Source organism: Manduca sexta, chromosome 10 (genome assembly GCF_014839805.1).
Source record: "Manduca sexta isolate Smith_Timp_Sample1 chromosome 10, JHU_Msex_v1.0, whole genome shotgun sequence".
Classification (NCBI taxonomy): domain Eukaryota; kingdom Metazoa; phylum Arthropoda; class Insecta; order Lepidoptera; family Sphingidae; genus Manduca; species Manduca sexta.
This window is the reverse complement of record NC_051124.1, coordinates 2,160,833-2,175,372: the sequence shown is the minus strand read 5'-3', so window position 1 is coordinate 2,175,372 and position 14,540 is coordinate 2,160,833. Positions and strand designations below refer to the sequence as shown.

The following is a 14,540-nucleotide window of genomic DNA, read 5'->3' as shown; positions in this document are numbered from 1 at the left end:
ATGTTTTGCCACAAATATGATTTTGAAATACGTCAGTTGTCGTACGAATTTAAAAGGGTTTTTTATGATCTTATAAGAACAGTTATTGTAATCGTATTTTACCTGGGTTATTTGAAAATGATCTGTTGAAAACTAATAATAATAATCCTTATCAAGCAAATTTCAATTGACCTAATTTAAAGACATCATTAGCCGGATATTCCTTGAAATAACGTTTTCCTAGATCTAGTATCACATGCATCAAGTTTATCTTTGAACACATTTTAATATCACACAAGTTCTATCGATCATGCTTATCATTATTAATATTTGCAAACACACGAATTGTAGACGGGAAACCCCGAAATCAGTTAGAATTTATGGCCATCTACATCACTAATACAAGACGAGTAGTGTAACCACACGGAAATACGCACGAATATATTACTTGGCTAACTAGTTTTGGTAGCGGCTTTGTCCGCGTGGCACAGTTTTTCGGGATAAAAGTCCTGATATATATTTTCCTGGGCCAAGTCGCTCATATCCTTCCCAGGGTCTCTAACTATCTCCATACCAAACATTGAAATAAACAAACATAGTTCGTACCACACATTAAAATCGGTTCGTTAGTTATTGAATTTAACGTATTCAAACAGACGCGGTAGGAGACTTTGTCTTATATGTAAGGATGTACTAGACCTGGAAAACAGCGCAATATACAGACAGACAGTGGTAATGTAAATAAAGTGTGTAGAAAGCAAAATAAACTACTACTACGTTTTGTTGCAAAGAAGAAGATAGAATACCAGTCTACTTCTCTATTCCTGGCTTCGTACAACTGCAGCTATCCCACGCTAAGGCCCTTTTATCTGTATCATTCCAAGGTATAAAAACTATAATCTAAACACAATAATGTATAAACAATATCAGAATTTGATTCTTATATAATGCCAGAATTGATTATTAGAAATGCTAAGACGCATTATCGTAACGGAAGTATTTTTCGGCCTTGTCGGCATTTTACTGCGTGCAATTATCCAGATAATGATAAATATTGCGCAGTTTGATATAATTAAAAAAAAAAAAATCATACTGCCAGTGGCGAAGGGGTCCACCTGATTCCTCTCGGATTCCATTTATACAGAATTTATAGTAGCGTCTCGTCGCTTGAATAGCAATCATATCTAAGCGACAATCAGTACATTTTTGAGTAGAGTGCTTTAAAATTTGATTTTGATATGAAAATTCATAACAATTAAACTTTTTAATTTATTATAGTCTAATGATATTAAAATTGTCCTAGACCTACAAAACCAAGATCAAATGATGTAGAAAAATATGGCGATTTTAAATATTTATATAATTAAATTTCGGTATATTTGTCGCTTAGATATGATTGTCGGTCTGGTTCCTTTTCGGAAAATTTCACTTTTCGCTACTGCATACAACTTAATGTTTATGTTGCCTATTACGTCGCTCTGGAGCGTAATTTCTTCCCTATCTCATAAGTCAAGAAACTACTAAATAGTAAATATAAAGCAACATTACAGCCAGTTTTATATGATCAAAACAAGTCAATTAACATTCCGCGGTGTCTACATGCAAAATTATGACGCCAAATAATTACATTTGTAACTTTATACAGCGATAGAGAGTTCATTCGCTTACGCATGTGCAAACTTATTCGCGTTCGCAAAATACAAATTAAAATATATACTTATCATTTAATTATCATTTCTAACTAATAAATGTAATAAATTAAAGGATTATAATGATTTTACATCTTGTGTTATATAAACACGGATTTGAATTAAAGATAAAACACACAGATTAAAATTATTATTAATTATGTGATAAAATAATTATGTATTTTTTCTCTTTTCAAATGTCACGTCGGCCATGCATTTGTCTCTGCGAATGCGAACGCTTGAAATAGAAAATTGTGACTACAATATAGTCTGGAGTGCAAGACACGTGTACGAGGTCATTGAACGATTGTTTTTAGCAAAAACTCGGTAGCGATAAGGAGTCTAAAAAGTCCATACGCTATTCAAATGTACCGTATAAGATACAATTGTGTACATGACAACAATCAAATTAACTACTTTTTGCGGACACCAAATACAATATTTGGCATTAAAAGCGATATGACGTCAATCATTTCCACTTAGTTACGGAAGTAAGATAAATCGATTTTTAGAAAAAGTTAATAGTGTAATAAAGATATAGTTTATACAATTTGTTTTTTCAAATCTGTCTAACAGAGGTCTTTGACCTTTCAACATCTTATTTATATTAACAAATGACGTAAAAACCTAATATCGTAAAAATTTAATAATAATGATTTATGTTTACGCGAATGTTAGGCATTGAAATAAAACTAGTTTTAGGATTTGATCGTTTTATTCATGACGTAAACGAAGTAAAATAACTGAAAAACCGCATAAAATAAAAAATTGTTTCGATGATTTAAATAATAAGTTAAGTAAGTATATGTTAAATGGTAAATGTGTTTTTTTCTTATACGTAATATTGTTAATAACAAGACACAATCAATAAAGTAAAACTCTGTTTGAATCTAATTAAACACGCTGCACTACTACTGATATGGCATTATATTGCTGTAAATCTTCATAATAATATTTATTAGTTGGGCGGTGAACAACATAGTTTTGCAATAAATTTAGGTACGTATGAAGTGGGGGGAAAAAATAGGCATCCCTAGGTAAGTGGCGATAGCCTAGTTGGGTGTGGGACGGACTGCCAAGTCGAATGTCTGCATGTTCAAATCCCAAGGGCACACACCTCTGACTTTTCTAAAATAATGTGTGTATAATTTGAGAATTTATTGTTCGCTTTAACGGTGAAGGAAAACATCGTTAGAAAACCTGCACATCTGAGAAGTTCTCTATAGGATTTATTATTATTATCCCTAGGTACTCGATACTTAGCTAGTGTGGATCGTATATGTCCCACCACAACAGTGCCAATAGAATCTAGATAACCATATGCCAATCAGTAAATGCATAAAAAAACAATTTGTCCTCCATTTTATCCATTAAAAAACAACACTAAAGTTACGTCGCGTCAACTGTCTGCTAGACCAAACTTCTCAGAAAGCGTGTGTTGCTACCATAAATCCGGAATATCTCGGATTAATCCCGTGACTCCGGAATGATAAAAATCGCGAGTAAACTATGAAACTTAGTCCGCGAACTCTGGTTATTATAATGAAAATTTATGATAATTTTATACCGCGTAACATTGGATATAGTTATTTAAATTTATCCTATGAGATATTTTTTTAAACTTAAAAAACCTCTACACGCAACTCTTAAAATGTTTTTTTTTTTTAAAAGTAAATCTGCTAACATTGCAAGCTTTCCAAGTCTCTCATTTCGGAAAATGATGGTAACTCTAATGATGAGGCAAGTTTCCTCAAGATCCTGCGCTCGTTTGCGCTTTCGTGGAAGCGACGAGCGTGGAGAGCGGAGGCGCGGAGGGTGCGCGGGCGCAGCTTGTAATCGTTTAGTGGAATCCTCGCGACTGGCTACTGGCCGTCAACTCATTAGTAGTTTTTCTGACAGTTTGCTAATATATTCAAAATTGCAGGTATGTCGATACGCACGTCATTAACCTAATTTTAATTTTATATGTATAAGTCTGCTGAATTCAATGTTGATTTTCAGGTTTTACAAATATATGCATTGTTAATCAAATATTCATTCTACTATCTAAAATGGTAATACTGTTGCTTCGCAAGAAAATTTAAGGGGCATTTACAAACTCGCATAAAATGAACAGCCGCACTGATAACCAATTCATGTTTTATTTACTTTTAAATCGATATTGTTCACTGGTGAAAATTGCTTTATATAATGTAGAATATTTCGCGTGCAAAATTGGTTACAAATGTTTACTGCTTTAGAAGAAATTTGCCAACTTTTATTCCAGTTTAGATCTTATTTAACCTACCCGTGAATTTTACTTTGCATTTCTGTGACTACTCAGTTGCGTATTAACATACGAAAAAATAAACTATTTCGAAGAATTTACATTTGCTGTGAAATCATTTTTAAAAACAAACTATAGCGTCAAGATTTTGATTCGTTTTAAAATAAATGGACGTCTAATTTGTACGAGAGAGTTATTAATAATAAGCAAATGTCACGACTTTCACAGCGTTCGGTAATGCGCCCGTAATGTCACCCCGTTGACACGCCGATAACGTATTACTAATGGTTTCTAATTTATTATAGCTATGGTGGATTGAATACGCTACCGAATTGAAAAAAAAAGTGTATACTATTATGAAAAAATGAAATAAAAAGACATCACGCTGTATATGATTTTAATGATTAATCTTTTTTCGAAAAAGAATTAAAAAAAACATCGTGCTGTATATGATTTTTTTTGTACCACGGCAGTGACCACACGCTTCTAATGAGTAAGATTTATTTGCGATGGTATGTTTACTGTATATGGGAGTATGAACATCCATAATGTTGCGTGAATTAGAAAGATATGGCGGTATAACCCCGAGCCCCCACTTATGCTCACAACAATATTTCAAATACGAATACTTAATTTTCTACTGATCCCGATTTCACAGAATTTATTTTTCGTTTTTTTCTATTACATATAAAATAATGTACAAAAGAAACATAGGAAACTATTAAACCAGATATGTACGGCAGCGGTTGTTAAATGCAACTCCTTAGGGGGCGTCCATAAATTACGTGAGGTGTTTTTTTTTTATTTTCTATATATATTTTTAATTTTTTTTTTTTGTTTCAATCTGAAAAAAAATTGCGTGATATTTTCCGAGACCCCCCCTTTCTCCAACGTAAGATTACATGAGATTTGACTCGATCCCCTCCCCCCTTAAACATATCACGTAATTTATGGACGCTCCCTTATATCTTCCAATAGAAAGTTCGATACAATTTCCTACCATGGGAACGAAGTCTACCAACGAGTCTCCCACGACCATTCGCCATGGTTTCCCAATCTGGTGCTGATTGGACTGCTTTGCCTAATTACCTTCACAGTGATTAACGGCCGTTGTCAGTGGTCAAACAACGCTTGATTGAAGCAGAGTAGTTGGTCTCACGCCTAGTTTTTAAGGATACTGGTTGTGTCAAATCGAAAGTCCTTTGATCGATGAGGATTGGACATTAGTAAAAATGGAGGGAGTTAGTCGGGTTTTGTATCTGATATGATGATAGGTGTACAGAATCTTAGGGAATAGATAGATTTTAATAAAATGGTTAGCAGTTTTGCTGGAAAGACCGCCTTAAAATATGCAGTCTATTTTTTTTTATTGCTTTGAATGGTGAGACGAGCTTGCCTGATGGTAAGCGATACGATCACCCATAAACAGTAACAACATCATCCAACATCTTAATTACAAAATATTGTGTGCTATTCCACTGCGATCGCCATCCTGAGACATGAGATGTTAAGTCCTTTATGTCCAATAGTTACACTGGCAACAATGTCCTTCAAACCGGAACATAACCATGACTACACACCGCTGCTTGGCGGCAAAAATAGACATTACGCTGGTACCTATCCAGACCGACTTTTACTATGAGAGACCTACCATAATGTGGAATACGTGTTATTACTTACTAAGTTGACTACTCTAGGCTCGCTTTCATATAAAGTATAGTTCGTTCTATAGCAGCGTTCTTGTCCAAAAGCAACGTCTTTTTACGCCTCGGAACAATATAGAGAAGAGATCATCGTCGTCGTACCATTTGATATTTAGTCATATTGCAGCGGTTAGAAACCTAGTTTTGTTGAGAAACCTAGTTTTATTGATAGTGTACGTGTAGAAATGTTTGTCCGAGACAAAGCCGGGTTACCGCCAGTTACCCGACACTGGGTGAGCGACATCCATCTCTATACATAATTCATACTACCCGCCTGAAAGTCATTGATTACCACGGAGCCACTACGCTACTCATACAACGTCCACACACAACAAAACCAACCCTAAACCCAATCAATAAGGCGCAGAACACAATAACAAAGCTTAGACAACACACGCCTTTGGAAATAGAACTTTAAATGAATGAATGTAGGGCACAATACAGAATGGACGGGCACGTAGACTGTCTGACCTTGGGCCGAGGGTGGCCGTCTGGCGACCACCCCTAAGGGGGTGATGCGGTTGCTTGCGTAATAGATATTTTTATATGCCGTAGTCGGACAAATTTCGCTTAGTTGCTACGGTAACAAAATTTGCGAGTTTTTTCATAATTATTAATAATATAATTAGAAAATACTGTATTTTTCAATGTCTTTAACTGTCAGCTATTCTGCGGGGTGCGCATGATTTACCAACTCATTTTATTTCTTAACGTTTTTGTATCCCGCAGCCCTAGTCTCAACTTTATGATAGACTTAGATTTAAGTCGAAATTCCCTTGATGCCGATGAGTCAGGAATGAGTAACCGTACTGTGAAAACACATTAGTTTACGTATAGACAGTGGAGGCAGACATTATACTAAATATTATCAACTGTAGATAGTGGAAAGATAAAATGTTTGCTGAAATAATTATATATTTCTTGGAATTAGTTTGCGAATTGTAATCTTATCGTTATATTGAGTGTAGATAGGTTTAAAATACTGTAATGATAATAAATTGTTTGGTAAATTATTATACAGTATATATGTATATTTAGTAAACAGACATATTCAAACACGCAGCAGTTCATCAGTTCAAATTCGCTACTGGTAGGATATATTTTACATCCGCCCGTAGAGCGACCACCGTACACAAGGTGTTAAAACCCGCCATAGTGGCTCACGTAAATGTGTCGCGTTCATGGATCAGCCTGTGTATATACGATTATATCGGCATAATTGTGTGGACTGTCGAAGGATAATCATCTCTCGTCAGTCGACGTTCTATTGGGCCCCTCTCCACTTACCATCAGTTTCAGTGGGGTCATTTTTCGTGCCTTATAAAAGAAGTTTTTTTTTTTTAATCTCGCATCGTGTGGCAACTTTTATATTAGCTTCTTGTTTGCCCTAACGGTCGTATAAATATGATCTTGAACTATCATCCGATTTCCCTTCATACTTCAAATCTAGCTTAGGAAAGGCAAAATACCTAGATACTAAAATTCCCGTAAAAATAAGGTCATGTATATATTTAGGGCGGGAATCGAACCCTAAATACCTTCCTTAACCTATCAATTCACTGTCAACTGCGGGTGCAGGCAGCCCTTTAAGGTCTATTTTTGTTATCATTTTTTGACAGCCAGTAAATATACTTAAGTAATACAGGTCCCTAACTAACCTTACATACTGTACAGATATGAATGTTTATAGAGATAGGTTATCAAGCTGTTGAGTTATACCCAATGCCACATGATTACCATACTTTAGTTGCTCTATTCACCTTCCCCTTGTTCTTTTACCACCGACGCAAAAAGAGGAAAGGTAAGTTGAAGAAGTGTATTCTGCAGTGACGAAGGATGAAATTTTCCGAATTCCGGGAGCCCAACAGCATTTATAGATACTATTGCGTAAATAAATAGTTCTAATGATTAGATTTTACATAAATTACGAAAGGGAAGCCGACAAGAATCGGATATATGAATTACGAAGCCTTTGCCATTGCTACGTTCAAATGCTATTGTTTGAAATAGTGACAACGGAATCCGCTAAAATCACGCATTAAACACACCTAGCATTAACATTATACATTAGCACATATATAGCATTGAACATTTACAGGGACATAAGATACTAAAGAGATTAAACAAATCATAAATCTATGAATTAAACAGATTAATGAACTTGAAAGGACAGCGGGGCTAAATTAAAACCGATATACACGAACATGATAGTGACCATCAATCATCACTGATTATAATGTAAGTAACCTTACTGCCTTCGATATTTCGGTATTTCATCATTATCATCAGCCACAGAAAGTCCACTGATGAACATTGGGCTCCCCCAAGGATCTCCACGTCGACCTGTTGGAAGCGGCCTGCATCCATCATTTCGGTATTTATTCTTGTCAAATTCCGGAACATACGAATTATGATAATAGATACTAAACTAAAAATACTTAGATGTTTTTGAATGTCTTGACGGTAAAAAAAATTAATAATGAACGATTAATTATATTTCCTCACTGCATAGTGCTAAGGGCACTATTGTTTCCTATTAGAATATTCAGGTTCGAAGCAATAGTTCCATCCAATGAAGATTTTCTCAATGACATTAAAGGAAGATTAAAAAATATTTTCGCGTAAACTCATCGCAGTCTATTCTGTACGCGTAAACGGTTTTAGCATGATCGCTCCAGTAATTACCCCCGATATAAAATGGTTTAATTGATAACGCCGCGACCGGCCAGGCGTCCCGCGCCGCGCCGACGCTCCGGCGCTCTTCAAACAAACATCCCATTGACGGGACACGTGCAGGGCTGCCACGACAATGTATTTTTAAATTAGTTTGGAAAATTGCCGCAACAATCCAGAATGGTTCCTGCAAATCCTCATTGCTTTTTTTAGGTCTTAATGGTTGTCCGTGTGGTGATAATAGCTTTGTATAAAATAGAGAGAATAAAGTATACGATCAAGTGAACAGGGGTGTAGCTACCGCCGTATCAGCCGTATCAGTGATTCGGGGCCCCCAAACTTTGGGGCCCCCCTTGACGCATACCTATATATAACTAATCGGGTGCCCAAAAGTTCGCACTGCTATGAATAACCTCCAAAAATGTGATATAGGGACCTTCTGTGGCAAGCTACGCTTCTGCAAGTGAATGATCACTTATTGTTTATCTTGTGAATCTTAAATCTCCTGATCAACATATACACTGCCCTTACCGCTACAATAAAATAATAAAAATAACATAATATTTAGCAAAACAAATAATCTATGAATGACGTGAATTTCTTATCCTACAGTGATAACATCATGTTGTTACGCGAAATCTAATCGCACATACAAACTAGTTTAAACTGAATTATTTATTACACACGCCGAAAGATAAATTTATATAATAATATATTAGTAATCGTATACATACCTTTACAAAATTTATCACAATACGGAAAGAGACAGAGCGATTATGCGGCCAATACTAACCTGTTTCATTTCGTAAGTTTGTAATCTTGACATCTCTATATCAGACCACATGACCATTTTATTTTTCACATGTTCTAAAAGCCTGAAACTGCAGTGTTCCCTAATATAGCATAATAAGTATTACTAACGACTCGAATCATAAGATTAACCATACATTAAAATAATGCTGTAATGTGACAACCCTAGAGGAGTGTTTATTATTCTGCCGCGGCCCATGGTAATGGACAGTAATGTCTCGTCTGGGCTCCGACGCTAATACCTTGCATAACCAGATTTAAACGTCTGCATATCCGTATTTCGAGGGTTATGAAAAAAAAATTTTTGTTCACAATGACACGAGTAAGGTGGATGTGAAGTGGCAGGTCAGGGGTTGTAAACAAGTATTTTGCTGAGATATCAAATGTTTTCTTTAGGCGTTGAGTTGAAAGAAAAGAAATGAAGGAATTCACTCATATATATTATAAATTTATCATTCTCTTTGGGAATTCATATATATTATGAAACTCGCCTATGAGTAATGATTTCTTATGTTCAAGACACTGTGAGCTCAGTCTGCGTAGATCGGACCACAAACAGCTAAAATTTGTAAATTGTAAAATGTAGGTAGATATTGTAACTTTGACTTTACGGATGACCAACACCTCAGTCCCAACCGTGACCATGAAGGCTGCAGTCTTCGAAACGTCGGGAGAAAACTAAAATACAAAAAACCGCAATAGAATCCGAATATTAGTTTAATTTCAATCGCCTATGAGTGTTAGAACTCTTTGTAAACTTAGAAAAAGAAACGTAGAATATGTGACAGCCTCATTTTTGAATAACTAGTTTGTGTTACTTTTGAAGTACATCTTCTATTCAACCACATATTTATTTAAACATAAGTTTTGCTTCGTTTCTCTTCCTATAAAACCTAACAGAGTAGGATCTCGAGAATATATTTCATGTATTGAATTATTTAATAAACCAAGCTTAGGGTATCATTTAAGAGCGTGTTCTCAGCCGAGTCGTTAGTGTTAAATAAACTAAACTCGGCTGTCAAAATCCGTCATATGCTGTGACTTTGATATCATATTTTGAAATGTTGGTATCTGTTTATTAAACTTAAGATATATTTTGAAATATTGATATCTGTTTATTAAATAATGACGACCTTAAGATGCTGACTTTAATTTGCCAGTGTCTCAGCTGATATCGCATACCCACTGCTGAGCACGGGCCTCCTCTACTACTGAGAGGGATTAGGCCTTAGTCCACCACGCTGGCCTAGTGCGGATTGGTAGACTTCACACACCGAAATTCCTATAGAGAACTTCTCAGATGTGCAGGTTTCCTCACGATGTTTTCCTTCACCGTTAAAGCGAACGATAAATTCACAAAGAATACACACATGATTTTTTTAGAAAAGTCAGAGGTGTGTGCCCTTGGGATTTGAACCTGCGGACATTCGTCTCGACAGTCCGTTCTACAGCCAACTAGGCTATCGCCGCTTTTGATATCACATATTAAAGTGAAATTGATTTGTATCTCAAAGCCTGTTCTAGGTCTAAATATTCGGGCCTATGTTCATATTGAATTAAAATATAAAGTGACTATGTATTGTTATATTAAATTAAAAATTAAGCACCTTTAAAGACGTTGTTTTTTTATGAATTTATGATTGATAATGCATTTTGATAAAAGGCTGTGGATATATGTGGCGACAATTTAATTACCTAGTGTTTATAGACCGAATTTAGGGTACTTTACTAGTATGGATTAGAGTCTAGACTCTAGACTCTAGAATAGAAAATTGGTATCCTGTACGTACGGGAAATAGCAATTTTCCATTCTTGTTCACGTATACATAATCACTAAAGCCGAGTAAAGTATGTAAGTGACGGTTACTCAGCCGGGCGGGGTCGGCTCCTCCATTGCCAGACTCAACATTATCCAATTTTCGTGGAAAAATGTACACGCGTAGGCCGAACGACTAACGAGCACGTAGAAAAATAGTTGCTTATTCGTACAATAGTGATAGGCAACACCCACTCCGGTTCCCGTCGATGAACTCCGGGAATTGATGGAAATATTTATTTTTCTTTTTACTAACTTCTCTAAATAACTTCGCTTTTTACATAACAGAAGTGTTATTTTTCTAAACGTGTTTAATTTTAAATGCTACATAAAAGAAAGCGTGCAGAAATCGGGTTAAAATAACCCTACGCGACTGATATTTAGATCTCGTTTTTAACGTTTCGCGGTTGTGCTCAGCGTTGGAACGCGTCAGAGTGCACCTGTATGTACTATAGAACTCCAGGTCACTTGTTACAGCGCTTGAACTAGGTCATTCGGACTAAACAAGACACCCGGGCCCGCTCTCCATGCAATCGGAAAATATCGTTTTGTTATGGGTATATCGGATTATTTAAAAATTGAATAAAATATGAATAGACGTAAACGATAAAATAAACAAAAAATTTGTGGAGTAACTAGGGTCGTCCTACACAGAAGCCTTCAAAGGCTCCAGAACCCACTTAAAGCCCACGTAGTACCGTCACGTTATCTGAGCGACAAAAGAACTTCTATTAATTCTTTCCCTTTAATATTTTTCCATACGTAAAGCCCGCGTCTCTAAGCGCTTCGACAAAGCCGCTCCCACCCACGTCCTATACAAAGCGAAAAAACGCCTTTGCTACTCTTTTTCTCTCCGCAAACCCGCATGCACGCTGAAAAAAACTGATAGAATATTTTAGACTACATTTTTTAGTTATTTTCAGACGAATTCAATTACACCGCTGTGTATCACTATTTACTGTTAAGTAAATTGTTGTTGAGGTATGCTGTACTTTTTTGTTGATTTCTTTTGCAACCTCGATTATTGAACAATATTAATTTATTCACAGAGTTTCCATCAATCCCGGGATTGAATCCCGGACAGCACTATCGAGTCGGTTGGCAAGGATATCTGTATCACAGCGGGAACCCAGACTGGCGCCGAACATTTTAGCCAAGCACTTCCTTATGCCCATTTTAGAGCACTCTATCTCTGCGAATAACGATTATGTGTAATACTGGACATAAACTGTAATTTAATTCAAACATTAATAAACTGCCATTACGGAACCATTGTAGATTATAATAATTGGCACGTGGCATATTAGCTATTTCTATTTTCTTCTAAGTGTGAGTTTTTGACATGATTTACTAGAATTGGATGAACTGAGGGGGTTGAAGTAATAAAAATATTATCTTACAGTACCTGCTGTGCCGGCAAAATTCGCAGTATCGATATAGTCTTAATGCTGAAAAAGTGTCTAAATAACATATATTTTTGCAATTCTGAATACAACACGTAATATACAGAAAACAAGCAATTTCAGTACAGAAAAGTACATTTGCATACACTAATCCGTCACTACTAGCGTGTACTCGAAGATCAACATAATATGGTATTGAAAACACGTTCCTTAAGCTCGGTGTCAGCGGGTAGTTTCGGAGAGCGAGGCCCGCGTCTAGGGGTCGTCTGCGGCCCGGCCGCGACCTACATACCGGCCCACTCCAGCGCCCTCCCGGCGACCCTCCAGGCGGCCGTCACTCCCCGGGTGATGACGCGCGCCGTCTGCCGTCCCTCCCTCCGTTCCTCACCCTGCCGCCTTACGTAACCTTAATGTTTTGGTGCTTCTAATATGCAACACGGTTTCTTATGAATTAAACTTGTTACTGGGCTAATTTGGACTCAAATATTTAGATGCATTGGCTGACTTGGCTTTTGTTTGTTATGTTATTGGTTTTAGGTTGCTGGGATCTATTTAGATGATTCAGAAATTTTGAATTTGTTTGACTTGTGCCCAAGCAAACATTATTTTTTTTACTGAAATCTACTTTTAATTCCCTATGGTTTTTATGTATTAGCATCATGTGTGTTTTCCTCCTGTCTTATATTTTAATGAATAGTTTTTAGAGGTCGCAGAATGTCGTCAGATTCTAAGCCTGTGCTAGATGCAAGACATTATTAAGTACCTACTCCAGTTTTATTGCTTACGACTGTAGAATTAAAGTTACAATTTCTCCGATGACAATCCTATTTCTTGACAGATAAACGATTGACGTCAACAAACGGTTAAACTTTTGACAGTTGAAGCCGTCAGCGCCGGCATTTGTGGCCTAAACTAATTCGATAAAGTTTCACAGGCCGGAGAATCAAGTACCAATGGCTTAACAGTTCAACACCCGCTATGACGTCAAGACTTATTGACGCTCGCGTTATAACGTTATAGTGTGTAAGATAAGGCACATCGTTAAGAAATGACTCATTGTTTGTATTTAACGGAAACCATAATGCAACGGCTTCCTTTTAATACTTGCATAATATTTTATAATGGGTATGAAACTGATCGTATCTCTCTGTTGATTCCAGATGGTGGAGACAGTAGAGTGCAAGCCGGAGCCTCCGGAGCCGCCGGAGTCGCCGCCGAAGAAATCACGAGGCGAGGAGTACGGGTACACGTTGTTCGTGGACCCGTACGCGCTGCACTACCGCGCGCTGTCCGCGTTCAGGCCGTGGGGCAAGCGGGAGCCGGTGCTGCAGCACCCGGAGCGCGTGGTGCGCGTGGCGGACTGCACGCGGTTCGAGCGCGACTTCCAGCCGAACGTGGCGCTGAAGCCGCTGACGCCGCCGGTGGACGACGTGACGTCGTCGACGTCGCCGCCGCCGCACAGCTCGTCGGAGCTGGCGGCGCGGCTGCTGGACGCGGAGGCGCGGCTGGCGGAGCGCGCGCGGCGGCTGGACGAGCGCGAGGCGGAGCTGGCGCGGCGCGAGGCGCGCGTGGCGGAGCGCGAGGCGCGCGTGGCGGCGGCGGCGCCTGCGCCCCCTGCGCCCCCCGCCGCGCCGACGCCGCCGTGTTGACGGCCGCGGGCCGGTCGCGGAGCCCCGGACGCTCAGTGAGTGCCTCAGTGCAGTACAAAGGGCCTGTGGTCGTCGGGAGCCGAGTCCCGCGGGCCTGTGTTCATACTGTTTTCGTTTGTGCCGACCGCGACGCCGTGACAGGATCACGGATGTACATAATCATATCAAGTACAGTTTTAACTTAGGGTTTTTTTGTACTATTATACGGTGTTCGTAGTATCTTCAATGTGTGCCATTAGAGGTACGTCTGTTACCTTTCATATAACCTCAGACCTGTGCTTTTTCATTACCTTATCATAATACTCACATATTGTAAAATATTGAAATAGTTGTACTTTGTAAAACCATAAGCATAATTTATACAGGGTTATTTTTAAGATGTCTCTCAGCGTACGTACATGATAGCAATAATTTGTATTCAGTTCTGTTTCGCAAACTACCGCCTAAAGTGTAATCGAAGTCGTATACAACAGTATAAGTACAGTTTTTATCTTAAAGGATCGATATTACACTAAGCTATCCGATACTCGATGTGTTAATTAGTAGTTAATGA

General features: G+C 37.8%; 1 protein-coding gene across 1 annotated transcript in view; it reads left to right on the top strand.

Annotated features, from left to right (window-relative positions):
* The window catches only part of LOC115441790 (ski oncogene), an 80,949-nt gene extending 66,962 nt beyond the window's left edge, over positions 1–13,987 (top strand). Inside the window, exon 2 of the mRNA XM_037437185.1 lies at positions 13,499–13,987. Coding sequence (XP_037293082.1) covers positions 13,499–13,987 — 489 coding nt within the window. The remainder of the gene's footprint in view (positions 1–13,498) is intronic.
* The last annotated feature ends 553 nt before the right edge of the window (positions 13,988–14,540 follow it).